This window comes from Phalacrocorax carbo, chromosome 14, assembly GCF_963921805.1.
Source record: "Phalacrocorax carbo chromosome 14, bPhaCar2.1, whole genome shotgun sequence".
In the NCBI taxonomy this organism is placed as follows: Eukaryota; Metazoa; Chordata; class Aves; order Suliformes; family Phalacrocoracidae; genus Phalacrocorax; species Phalacrocorax carbo.
The window spans coordinates 7,629,769-7,643,857 of NC_087526.1; the positions used below are offsets into that span (position 1 = coordinate 7,629,769).

The 14,089-nt window shown below is 44.7% G+C and overlaps 1 protein-coding gene across 1 annotated transcript in view; it reads right to left on the reverse strand.

Moving 5' to 3' along the window:
- Nucleotides 1-14,089, reverse strand: part of KCNQ2 (potassium voltage-gated channel subfamily Q member 2) — a 77,570-nt gene that overhangs the window by 20,305 nt on the left and 43,176 nt on the right. The window contains exons 12-14 of the mRNA XM_064465413.1: nucleotides 1,458-1,681; nucleotides 930-1,038; nucleotides 264-395 (exon numbers count right to left, since the gene is read on the reverse strand). Of these exons, the coding sequence (XP_064321483.1) occupies nucleotides 264-395; nucleotides 930-1,038; nucleotides 1,458-1,681 (465 nt within the window). The remainder of the gene's footprint in view (nucleotides 1-263; nucleotides 396-929; nucleotides 1,039-1,457; nucleotides 1,682-14,089) is intronic.

Below are 14,089 nucleotides of genomic sequence, written 5' to 3' on the forward strand. Positions count from 1 at the left end.
GATGAGCCATGATTTTTTGTGCGCATGTCCTGCAGTGGGCACTAAGACTAAGGTAGTCTTAGTGGCATAACAGCACCATTTGCAGTCCCTGCCCTCCTCATCCCTGTGGGTACCAGCCACAAGCATTGATGTTTTCCTTAAGGCTTTCTCTTTGGAAGAAAAAGAGTAAGTTGTAGCTGCAAAGAAAAGTGTCTCTCTCCTGCAATAGCTCCACAATAAACAAAAAACAGTGAGAAAACAAAGTAAAGAGAGGGGTCTCTTGCCTGGCCTGGAGGTTTTTAATCCGGGACAGCATGTCCAGGTGACCAGCTGAATACTGCTCGATGACATCCATCACGTCGTAGGGCCGAAGGCTCTCCTTAAACTTGCGCTTGGAGACGAGAAATCTCATAATGCTGCAGGAGATGGAGAGGAAAGGCAAAATATAGTCCCTGGGCTGCAGCCTGATCTGCTTAGTGGCAGACAAAAAACACCACAGGGAGCTGCTTTGGAAGGAAAATGGAATAAATCCCAACTCTGCCGGTTTGGGAGAGAATGGGGCAATAGGAAAGGGGAAGAGGATTGCGGGGGCTCGTGGCTGAAGGCCTGTCTGCAACACGGGGTCCCCGACGCCCCTTGGACTATCAGCTGTGCGAGTGTCCTCTCCGCACCACTTCTATAAATGTCAGCATTAAACCTCAAAGCTGGTGAGAACAATCATTTGGATGCATCCCTGCAGGGGATTTTCCTGTTTCTCTATTTATTCCTTCCCTCAGCAAAAATTGCTCTTTCTGGCAGAATTTTCTGTAAAGGAGGGCAGGCCACCCAGGGGAAAAACAGCCTGCAGCACAGACATTTCAGCATTCGCCACCTCTGCTTGGACTTTATATTTCTTTTTTTTTTTACTATTATTTATTTTTGCAGACTGTTTTCCCCTCTCCCTCTCTTACCACACTGCCCTGATGCTGACTTTCAGTCCTGGTGTCAAATCTTCCGTTACAAACTCACAGTTGCAGCTTTTGTTCTCATCAGGAATGTCCTCTCCGGGAAGGCTTGCTTCTGGGTTTGGGAGAGGGAGGAATAAAGACAACGCGTTACTACTTCCCATGGTGGTGCTGCACGAGAAAAGGCAAGTCAGACCAGGGACAGCAGAGAAATCTTTGCTGAGCATCCCCATGGGAGCATTTCCCAAGATGTCCTATGGTGACACCCAGCAATGCCAACTGCAGCTCTCATCCATCTCTAGATGCCTGACTCTTCCTCCTTCCCCATCCCTGTATACATAAATACATACGTTATCACGGGTGTCAGCAGAGGTTATCTTATCTTTTATTATAGTCCAAGCTAAAGGACTGGAAGGGGAAGGAGGCTTATGTAAGCACCCTGGCTGGCAGCTCTGCCCTTCTTAGGTGGGGAGGGAGAGTACGTTGGGGCCAGCTGGGGATCTGGGGGTCTGGCATGGCACCCCAAGCCCTCACCTTCCGAGTTTTGCCGTGACGCTGCTCCCTTGATGCGGAAAGCTTGCCGGGCTCGGCTGCGGTCTCCGAAGCTCCAGCTCTTGGGCACCTTGCTTGGGCTGTCCTCGATGCTCTGGTCAGCGCTGGGGGACCTCCGGATGCCCTGAGCCTGTGGAGAGCCTTTCCCTTTGGTGCCAGCACCGCGGGGACTGGAGAAGACACGATCTTTCAAACTGACCTTCTGACTGTTCAGAGAAACACGTTGAAACAAAGACAAAAAGGAGACAGCAGGAGGAGTCATTCTGGAAACCACGCAGTCCTTCCCCACCAGCCATTAGAAACCAAGAGCACTTCCAAGCAGCAGTGAGATGTAGTTTTGCTGTTGGCTTTTTTTTTTTTTTTTAAATATATATATTTGTTGTCTTTGGTGTTTGTTTTTTTTTTAAAGAAAAGAAAGCATTGTAGAAATGTGTCCGCCATAATGAGTGAAATGGAAATGATTATTAAGAGAGAGAAAATAATGAGGACTTAAACAGAAGCCCCTTGTGGGATGCCAGGGCTGGCGGGACAGAATGACATTAAACAATGAGGCTATGATTCCTTAAATCACTGATCGGCTCCGATCACGAAAGCTTTTCTTTCACAACTGCCTTCCAAAACCCTATAGCTAACAAGAAAATGCCAATAATAAAAAAAAGCCTGTGTCTTGAAGTTTTAACTTTCTTGGAAACACTTAACTTCTGGTGCTCAGGCCTGTCCTTTCCCTTTCTTCAGCTCCTGTATTTCCTCCCTCTCAAAACATGATCTGCCCCTTTCATATATTCCAAAGAATTAATCTTTTTCCAGTCATATATTTAAATACTTAAATACGTTAACACTTAAATGTGCAACTCCTTTGTATCCTATAAAGATTCAGTCTAAAAGCTGGCCAACATCTATCTGCAGGTCTGCTACAGGTGTCATAAACATGCAAAGCAAAATTTTACAACTTCAGAATATGGCATTTTATTGCTGCTTTTCTATTAGAATCTTTAAAACCTTGTAATAATACTTTGAAAAGACCTCTCCAGAAACAGAGATGATGTCACTGAGAAGTAGTCTGCTGACCACTCAGCTCTAATTATTTTCAAAATTTTGAAATTCATAATTAAAAACTTTCACCCAAGTGAAGATGATGAATTTTCACATTAAAATTGCAAAACAAAAAGACTTTGTGAATCCTTATGCAAGGGCACACTTTATAAAGACAGCATTGGGGAAACCAAACTGCAAATAGTTTTGGATAATTTGATATTTTCTGAATAGCAGTTGATTATTAAAATACACTAATAGAGGTTAGACAACCAGTGCGAGGCACGTGCACTTATAGCCAATATTTTATATATAGGTAAATCAAAACTGAGTAAAACCACAGATTTAATTCCCAATACTCTGTACCATTGCAGTAGCCACGTATTTTTTTGCTGCAAATGCTCTGACTCAATTTGTGGGAAGAACATCAGGAATTTTGATTTCCACATCAGATTTCCAGGTCACCAACCAAAGACCTGTTTTTTTTCTGTCTCTCAGCAATGCCACCTTAAAACTCAGAGCCAAATAGTCCTCCTTTGCCTTCAAAATTGGCACAAGGTTCTTCAATCAGAACTTAGCTGCTGGCATTTGAAGCAAAGCAAAATGCAACTCCCTTTTCCCCAGCCCTATCAGCTGTACTGTGCTGACGGGAACAGACATTCATTTTTGCCAGTAAAGGAAGAAGACGTGACTTGAAGACACACAGGGAGCAGATTTGTTGAGTAAGAAGGTGCTATTTTTACAAAGTCACTTTACATTGCGAGACATGAAACATTTACAGGGAGAGAAAGGTGCTTAGGCAGCATTTTCCAGAGTAGCACCGCGTGATCCCGAGGAGACACCGCTGCCCTGATGCAACGGCCGGGGAACGGGGAGAGCCGCTCCTGGGCTGCAGAGCAGGGTTATCTGCGGCCATTGGCTGGGCAACAATTTCGAGTTGTAGGATACATTTGAGAGAAAATAAAATTTGTTCATGACCAAGCTAGAAAGGCAGAATTAATCCAATGAATGATGCGTTTTTAATTCAGTGAAACTGCGTAGGTAAGTACTGGAGATTTCATTTCCAGCATGCTGCCCACCTGCAGAGCCTGTCTGAAAGGCACGGGACCAACAGATGCTTTAGCGTAGCTGAAAATCAGACCAGAGGTACAAATCCACACAGGAATCTAGGAACAAGCATGTGCCTAAATACCTTTCTGGATGTAAGCCTTAGTCACTAATGCTACCAAAATCATCATACATAACAAGCCAAATGTTTAAAAGCAATTCTCATCCTGTGTTTGTTGGATTAGAAACCAGATTGATATTTTCTTTGTAATTTGATCCTTAATAGGCCAATTGGATATTTTTTTTCTTTATTTTAGTATTTTACAGAATAATATTCCTGGAATCTACTGCATTCCAGTAGTACTAATACTTTGAACTGCCTGGTCTTTTTGAAAAAAATAAGTTTTATATAAATGAATCAGCAACACACCAATATTCAGAATTCAAAGCAATCTCTTTGTGCCTCTTCCTCTGCAGAGTTGCTCCCATCACCGATCTCAGTGTGAAACCAGTTGCCTATCGCTGAGTAAAGCAGGGCCTTTCCTTTGGGGCCCTTTTTCCATTCCCACAATGAATGTGCTGCAAACGTTCGCAAGAATCACAAAAGGCAAAAAAGAAAGCGTTGAATTCAGTGAGGAATATGAGTGAAGAGTTTTAAGCCTGATAGCATGAGGTGCAACACTTTTACACAAAAAAATCTCGTAGTAATTTGATGAATAAGATCTGGGTGGGTTTTGCTCCTGAGTACTCACTACTCAGAAAAACACCCAACACCTGATGTAACTTCTTTGTTTTAACACAAATGACATGAAAGAACGTGGGACAATTGATTGTTTCCTTCTGCCATGCAATTCTTTCATTGGGAATTACACCTGGAATCACACGCAAGTACAATCCCTGCAGAGGAGAATGCTGTTGGGGTCTGCAGGAGCTGGTAGGAAGGAGTCCAAAAGAAATATAAACATATAGAGGGAAATATGCTGTCAGCTAATCCAAGATCATGTTCTCGTTCAACCAGAAAGTCATGCAGAGTGATGCAGAGTGTCTCAGAGAAGTGGTATTTAGATGTCGCTCAAGCAGACGGTAAATGAGCCTCGGTTTGGTGGAAAGTGAATGTGTTGGTGACATGAACGTGAGGAAAGCAGTAATCCAGCCACACATGACAACATGAACTGAAGCTTGCAATCGTGACAGCTAAGAGCGGCGCGAGCACGGGGCAGACACCCTGCTCGCTCCAGGGGGAAGGGAAGGGAAAGAAAACTGTGGCTTTGCAACCAGAGACAAAGATTATGGGAAGCCATAACAGCATAATAGGGCGTGCTTTAGTTCCCAGATCTTCAGTTGGCACCTATTAAAAACATATTTGATAACAAAAAAATTGTTATGTTTCCAGGCTGACTTTGGGGAAGGTTTACAAAAGTTTCAGCTTTTAACTTGAATTTATCGAAGGATAGAAACTGAGCTGACTTCTCTGTTGCCAGTCAGAAAACAAGAGCCCATGCTGGATGAACAAGTAAGGACCAATCCATGGTCCCACGGCTGACAGAAAGATGCTCACTGCTTTAGTGGGCTGTGCAGTTAGGCTCACTTAGGTCCAACAGCCCAGCACTCAGCAGCAAAATGCATGAGAACTAACCTTCAAATGAGCTGCCATCAGCCTCCTCAGGATGCTGGGGGTCTGAGCTCCCATTTGAAACCCTCTGGTTTGAGGTTCATTTCACAGCTCTCTATAGTATTAAATCAGCACTTTTAAAAAATGTGGACTCATTATGTTAGCAGTAATTTTGGATCAATAAGAAGTACTACCTGTAACTTCTTGTCATTGATTTTAAACTACGCTTGAGCAATTGTTTCATTTTCTCCTCTCATTTTGTAGGCAGCCAACATTAGCTAAACTGAGTTAGACTAACATGGACTCAGATCCATCTCTGCACATGAACTCAAACAGTAACAGTGTTAGTTCTTCTGAAAAGCTATGGCTAGGAGAAAGAGGCTATCTCCTGCTGGGAAATGAGGCTATTTTTTAATCCAGAGTTTGTGCTGAGCTCATGGCATATGAGGACACCTTGTTAAAACCATGCAGGAATGCCAGGAGTGAATGATAGCCTTTCTGGCTATCACTGGGCTCCAGTCTGGTCGCGGGTGTGGATACAAGGCAGAAACCAATTACTGGAGACGTGAAGGAAAGGAAAATACATCTGTGTGTTCAACACTTGCCATGACTAGAGCAGAAACCAAGAGAGGCTCAAGTCTGGTTTGCCTCCAGTGATTTCAGAAAAGCCATTGCAAAGGTGAATTCAGCCCAGAGAATGGAGTTTCTAGAAGCAAAGCAACCTGGGCAAAAGGAAAACAAAAGGTCAGCCAATGATCAGCGTCTTGATGAGTAATCCCTCTTCTCTTCCTTTGTGGACTTGACTTAAAGGAAGTCACTAAAATCATAACGGGAAAGACCAGAGTTGCACCATCCCCGCAGCCACCACGGAAGCCTGGCTCAGCACTGGGCCTCGGGTGAGTGAAGGGACACTGGAACCAGACACATCTTTAACCTTGGCCTTTGGTATTTTGCAGCACTGCTGTTATACAGTCACCCCTCTCTCCCTAACACAGCCTTTTTTTCCCAGACTGACGCTGAGCACTGTCAAACACCACATCACACATATCCTGCATCTTCTAGCAACCTTTTGCTATTCACCAGCTCAGCTGCTTTGCATTTCAGGAGCAAAGCAAAACAGCTAGATTGCATCTTTGAGCTGGCCAATTATTCCTAAGCAAGGCTTTAAGAAACACGCTACACCTGGGCCCGCAGGCCAGTCAAGGGCTCTGCAAACACCTTTCCTTCACTGGTCTGTGTGCCGTTTCTTCCCACTGTCACGTCTCTGTGGTGCCTGCATCTCTCCGAGTAGATGCCATCAAAGTCTCTTACAAAGCAGAATATGATAGATTTACTAATCTGGCTTAGTAAAGTTATGTTACTGCCTAAAAATGCATGCATTATTGCATTTATTGACTAGAGATCATTGGTTTAGTACATTAAGAAACCACAGCTTCTAAAGTTTTCCATTAATTTACCTACATTGAGTTTTCCATAATTGCCTCATCTTTTGCTGTTATTTCGTTATATGCATCCTAGATGAAGGCTTTTAGCACTCAGCCTTAGATGCATCAAAGTGCTGGCATCTGCCCCTACCAGTTTGTGCTGTGGGGGATTGCAGGCAGGCGGCCCAAGGGTCCAGGAAAACAAGGTATCTGAATTATTTTTATGTCCCTTCACAGTTAATCTATAGTTTTACTAAAGCACAGCGTGTATAACACCACAGTCAGGATAGATGCCGGTAACAAAGATGCCCTTGCAGCTACTCCAAAGTTCAAGACTCCTTTTTGACTGGAAGAACCACAGTCCGAAATCCTCCTTCTCAGGGTCTCCAATGGATTAAGAAGATCTTGAGATAACAATTTGCTTCATCCTCCCTTTCCCTTGCAGAACTCAAGATGGGGGAGATGAAATGAGGACCACAGTGGGAAGGAACTCAGTAGAAAACAGAAAAATTTATACTGGCTTTACCAATTAAAAAATCATGCCTAGGAAGCCATGCAAGGAAGACACTAAGATCAGAGTGGCTGATTTTCCAGAAAACAGAACTGGACATGGACAGATGAGAGGACAGCACTACGAATGTCACTGCTTGTCTTAATCTCTGACAAAAACAACCTCAATGTTAAGCAATTGAAAGGAGCCTTTCTCTAGGGAGCAGTCCCTGCCTGTACTATGCCTCCAAGGATAAAACAACCTCACCTGGCAAATGGAAACACTACAAAAGTAATTCTATTTTTTTCAGCTAGAATATTGACCAAATCTTTGCCATTTGGAAATGCATTGAAATGCTGCCTGTGCAACTGACGATCACCCAATATTTAAACTAGTTCTTTCAAAGATAAACTTCAAGGAAGGCCACAGTACCATCAAAACATATAGCAGGAGGCTAACTCAAAGATTCAGGCTATTTATCCAGGTACAGGGGATTTCCTACCATGGAGGACTGCTTATTATGAAATCCACGTCACGTCCCCTTCCTCTTTGTTACCCATTCAGAGATGGGATTTACCACACTACTTCTGAGCTTCTGGTACACACAAGTCTCAGGCGTGAGTCTTAGCCTCTAGTCTGACAGATAATAAAAATAGCCAGCAGGGAAAAAATAGCAAGAAAAGAAAAGATACAAGTTGGAACAATTAATGGAGAAAATCAGAGATACATATACTTTTAAAACTGTAGTTTTATACTTTTAAGACTGTAGTTTGTTGGCTTTCTGAGGGAGACAGAGACTGGTGATTTTGAGAATTAAAACGGACTCCAAAAAAGAGCATGCAAAAATCGGATTTCACAAACATGCGGCATCACTCAGTGCCCTGCCACTCCTGGGCTTTCCACCTGCCTGGCTGCGGGAGGAAGAGCTGATGGGGTTCACCTGCCAGCATTCACAGCATGCAAACTCTGGGCATTGGTAATTCAAGAAGGTGCATGTTTGCTGCTGAGAAGCAGTGTCTGGGGCGGGGGAAGAGACTTTTCCAGTGCAGGTGTGGAACTAGATGTATTTATGCATAAGTAAAATAAGATAGACGTATCTGTGTACCCTTACGGCCATTAGATGGGTGCACTAAGGGATGCTCATTGGGAATTCTCTGAAGCCGCCTAACAATCATCAGCTTGATGAAAAAGATGAAAACACTGCTCATACGAAACCCTCTGCTCTAGCTATCTGTTCCCCATGGGATCTAGAAACAGAACCATTCACGATGCCAATGCCAACACTAAGGGGAACCCATATCCCCTGGTGGGACAGGCTGAGATTAGTCCTTCTCTAGCTGCGTAGTAGAGGTGCTAGATAGGCAAGCCATGGCTTCCAAAGGCCACAAGACTAGGAAAGGTCAATTTGTAGTGTTCAGAGAGCCAAAGGAACGGTGATTGAGCAGAGGTAGGAAGCTGGTATTTCTCATGCTACTAACTTGATACTGCTGTGCAGGGCAATTCAATTTGCAAGGATACCCTGGACCTTGAGGAGGGATGGAGCAATAGGGAGGAAAGGCTCTTTTTATAAATATTTTTTGTAAAAATTAATTAATTTTTTTTTTTTTTAACATTTCCATCATTTGTTAAAATTCAGTTCCTGGCCTCCTTCATTGCTGAGCAGACACTGGCTTGCTAGCCCAGACCAAATTCCCAATCCTCGTCTCTTTGAATCACATATTCTGCATGATTAGCAGACAAGGAAGCCTCTAATTTCTGAGCAGGCAATGGGGAGGCTCTTTCACCTTTTTTTACTCATCTAGTACCTCTATTAAGCAGAGAAGTGATCGGAACGGGTGGTAGCAGGGTAGAGGGAGAATGAGCCGTGCAGCTTTTGATTAGTTCCGTGCGACGCATTTCCCGTGGTACCTAGAGTTTCCTGAGCAGCATCCGCATAGTGACTCTCTGCACGGTTTGCTTTTACTGGAAATGAGGGGAGAGTAAAAATTAGACCTGGAAGCAAATGCCAGACAGGAAACTTTTGATTACTGACTCTAGGATTAAAAAACAGGTGTTTTGAGGGCCGGGTTCATGACAGGATTTTTCTGTTTGAGCATTAATTGGGGGGGGGGGGGGGGGGGGGGGGGGGCAGAAAAATCAAGAGGGTTTCTGAAATTCGTCTCACTGTGGTCAATAAGTGTCATTACTAGAAATGATGCATTCTGCATTGAAATGGTGGCATCAGTTCATCTACAATTGACTGAGTCCTTCAGGAAGATTTTTTCATCTGCATTGGAAACGAAAATTGCCCTCTTCTTCCTCTAAACAGATAAAAAAGACAATTTTTAAATTGTCTAAGCCATGGAGAGCCAAAACTTTAACTTATTTTGTACAAAAATATCCAAAAGTTTCAAATTTCTTCCTTTAAAAAAAAAACAACAAACAAAACTCACAAAGAGATCTAGTTAATTTGTGAATTATTTGCATTTCTCATACAGGAAATAGCATTGTATTAAGCCTGGCATTTAAAAAAATAAAAATAGATAAAAACAGGGTGTGGTGCAATCCCTTAAGGGAAGGGATTTGAACGTCTGTGTTCACGCATCTGTTTTTTGTAACACTTTTTAGACGGGCCCTACCACTTCTGCGGAGTCACTGGCTTTGCTGAGGCACCACCACAGCTCCCGTGAGCCCATCCCAAAGCGCTGCTCAGGCACTGCCCTGCCAGATCGCCACCGTGACCAGGGTCCTCCACGCCATGGAGCAGCCCTCTACCTGTGGAAGGGTAATGATGTGGCCCCCATCTCCCCACCTGGCCACCAGCGGGCATCACTTGCTGAGTTCATGGATAGACTGAAAAGGCTGAAGGGCATAAAAACTCAATCTCATTTTACACTTGAACTCGGCAATCGGAGGAGCTCGCGGGCACACGCAGAAGGAATTTGCAGGAATTCCTTCTGCTTCGCAGCATCCCATGCAAACTCAGCCAACACCACCCTCTGCATCCCGGGGACTCTTTAGGCACCTGCGATGGGACCCCGAATCCCCAGGGAGCCCCGGGGACCGGTGGAACTACCGGGGCTGTTCTGGAGCTGGGGCCTGAGCATCGCAGCATGGGAGTGGGATACTCAGCATGCAGAGCCTCAGGGAGACACGTGGGTTATCTCCTCTTAGTCTCCCCTGCAGTCCCTGTGCAGAGATGCAGTCCCCTCTGTGCAAATAATCCGCTCCCCTAAAGGTAACTGATTATTTCCAGATTACTGTCAGTCCCAGCATGAGTCTCTGACACCAGTTTAATCGGTTAGAAAGTCAACCACCAACCCAAGCTAGCATGGCCAGTCAGGCTCCTGCGATTGACACTGGTTTCCACGGGTAGTAGCGGCTAGTGACACCTCGGACACCCTAGGCTGGATGAGCAGGGGCCCACTGAGTCAACCAAAGGCATCCTCCAGTGCATACAAAAGCCTTAATCACACCCCTGAACAGAGATATTAATGTTGTGTGTATCTCAGACAGACATATACATACATTGATATATAGATAGATTTACGCACAGATATACGTACACATTACAAGGTGGCCCAGTCCAGCGTTCATTCAATATAATGGCCAAGGTCTTGCTGAGTTCATTAGGGTCAAGGATGGACAAACCACAGCTGAGGACAACCTTCTAAAGAGGTTCCTCTCATTACCTACAGGACTGAACTCATGCTGGACAGAGTAATCTGAGTTTTAGCTTCCCAGTTCCCTGGAATCCTTCTGGATTTTTTCCTCTGATATTAAAGCATTATTATGATCACTTGGTTCATGAATTTTTAGCTTTTCACCCAATCATATTTTGGAAAATACAAGAGGAAGAAATATGGTTATGGATGCCTTCAGATGTTTATCAAACCATCTGTTAAAGAGCATCTGAAGCACAGATTTCATATAGGAGCCTCTGTAGTCCTGGCTAACCATATGTTTGTCTTTTTGACATTACAATCAGAAGACAAAATAAACAGCGACGAGATGCCACAGCAAGTTTCAAGCCTGATTAACACAGCAGTAATCAACCCCCGTTACCACTCTGATTTGCTGGCTTTCTGCAGCAGGAGGGGTGAGAAAAGTCCCACCACAGAGCAGCCCTCCTTCCCTGGTGTTATGAGGCAGGGAGGGCTCATATCTGGAGCCTGCACAAGAGCAGCATGGTCTCAGAGGCATGATCGGCGCTAACTGCTCCTGCAGCAGCAGCCAGCCCAGGGAAGGGCAGATGGCCACTTCTCCTGGCCAAGGCAGATGGTAGGGTGGACACAGGGCCCAAAGCGATGGGCAACAGAAGAGGCTTTGTGAGCAGATTTTAAATAGGGAAGAAAATAAAAAGGGGGAAGAGGTATGTAGCATGTAGAAAAAGGCCAGCATCTTTTCTGCTCATCACAGCCTGGGCTCCATGTCATGGGGAGGCGAGTGCCTGTCCCCCGCACAGGTCAGCACACAGCTTCCCAGCACTCAGTCATAGATGAATGCAGACAAGCTCACGGTGAAAAACAAAACAGAAGTGGTAGAGAAAGGACGTAACCTGTCTCTCAGATTGGCTGTCCCATTTTACACCAAGACCAAATCAAAAGCCACCTGAGTAATTCCAGGCGACCCCGAGCCTCCACCACGCTAACCCCATCACCTCCCCGTGTCCTCCCATGCCGGGCAGCAGCTCTCCGAGTGCCATCTCAGCAGAAATCAGCACAGCTCAGCAGCACTGGAGTCAGAGGGCAGCATCGCCGCTGGTGCACGGGCAAGACTCCGACAGCTGCCCCGCGCACTGGCGGGTCGCTTGGGATGCTCCCTGACCTTGCAAGGCCACGGATGCTCCCTGACCTTGCAAGGCCACGTTTGTCTTGCACAGCGCATTGCCACGAGCCGTGCCAGCATCCCTTCTCTAACTTAAAATATATTAAGATGCAAAATAGTAAAAAAGCTGTTTCTGTTCTGTTTGCTGTAATGACTTTGTGGTGTATCCATAATGGAAAGAGGGATATAGGAAATCAGCCACTCCCTACACATAACTAGAATGGGAGGAAGATCCAGCTATCTCCAGATGAGAGACTGTACATTTCCTCACATTGATGGAAATGGAAAGGGGCAAATCCTTCACCATCTGAAGCAGTAAAAGTGCGGTGCTGGGGTCTGCTCTGAGACATGATTCATACTGAGGAGTTTCCTAAGTGGAACAGTCATCAGTGACAGACCACGTCTGGATGATTAACTGTCGAGTGGGCTGAGAAACAGGACAAGTTTTCTTTTCTAAGGGCAGGATGGCACACTGAGCATCACTAGGAGGCTGTTGGGAACTAAAGTGGGTGGGAGACTTGGCATGTCAATATAAAAGATATATAAACTTTTATTTGGGAAAATAGGTGATTTGGGCCCCCCCGAATATAGGGACTACTGTGCAAAATTCCTTCCCGAGGTCTGAGACATTATCAGATGGAAAAGGGCAGTGGGAGAAGGTAGAATTGACAAATTCTAACAAAACACAGAAGGAAAGAGCTTTGGTTCTGCTACGGCAGCTGAACTAAATGATATGGAAAACACTCTAATGCCATATATATGGCAGCTGCAGACCCTCAGGTTAAGCACTCCTGGGTTCGGGTTTAGCATCTTATAACAGAGGGCAACAAAACCCATCAGTGTCATAAGAGTCAGATACACTACAGGAGTAGGAAAGCAGCATTTGGAAAGAACCCTGATGAAGGAGCTGTATATAGTAAAAAAATGCTCTGAAAAAGGGCAGTGAAATGCTATTTTTATTTCTTTCTGTGACATAAGATTAAGAAAGCAATGTAGAAAATGAACAGGGAAAACCTTGCAACTTCTATGAAGAAGTCTTACATCCAACTTAGTGTTTTAACTGGTGAAAATGAACACTGTAAGACAGGACGGAGATTAAAAAATAAGAAATAAGACTAGTGCCTCAGAAATAAGACTAGTGCCTGCGACTGCAGGGATGCTGGCTGGTGTGACCCTACAAGGGACCATCAGTCCTCAGATTTCCTTGGCTACAGAGCTGATAGAGTTGAACAGAAATTTCACCTCATTGCACAGTCATATGCCTGTGAGAAATGTGGATTTACCCTCTGATACACCCAAAGAATGTCACTGGCTGTGACAGGGCAGCAGAGCAGCCAGCCCCTGGGATGAAATGCTGACCCTCCTGATGCCATGGGTGGGTGGCCAAGATTGCAGCCTTGGTCTGCTCCCAGAGAGCACTTCCCATGTAATGCTCCCTGCTTTAATAGAGCTGGATGGAGGCTGCATTCGCTCCAGCTACACAAGCTGAGACCCCACGTAGGAAAAAGAAAAGTATCTGGATAGTTGAAACATGATCTTGGAGATTTGATTTATTTGGCAGGAAAGTGGATGGAGTGCTACGGAGGTTCTGCTTATAAAGAAAAGCTCAAATGAAAGACAGAAAAAAGAGAGGGGAAGGGAAGGAAGGAAAGATGACATTTTCCTCCCTTTTGTCAGCACCATATCTACCCAGATATCTTTGGTTGGATTTTATGCCAGGGAAAACTTAGTTTCTGGCCTCTTATTAGCTAAAAGGCACAGCAGAAAGTTACATCTGCAAAATGCCAGGCTCTAGTTATACCTCTGAAAAAACATATTCATTGTTTACAATATTTAGCCTGTAAGCTGTTTTTTGAAATATGAGATGGAAGATTTGAAGGCCAAGCAGGTGATCTCCACAGATCATCAGTTTTGCATCTTGCCTCCCAAGAAAGAAAATGAGATCCAGCCCCAGCATTACTTCTTAAAAGATCTGGGAAAATATAGGAAAAAAACCAAAAAAACCAAACCAGAATTAAAAGGGGATGAAAAGTATCCTGAAAGTATCCCAAATACCAGCCCTGTTGCTTTCCCTGGGACACGTGAATAGAGAAAAGCTCTCCCATAGGTGAGATTTATGGCTGGCCTTGGAAGGTGCTCGCCACGTCTCAGAGGGCGCCCGGCTGAGCACACTCTGCACGGTGGACTCGAGGCGTGGAGGGAA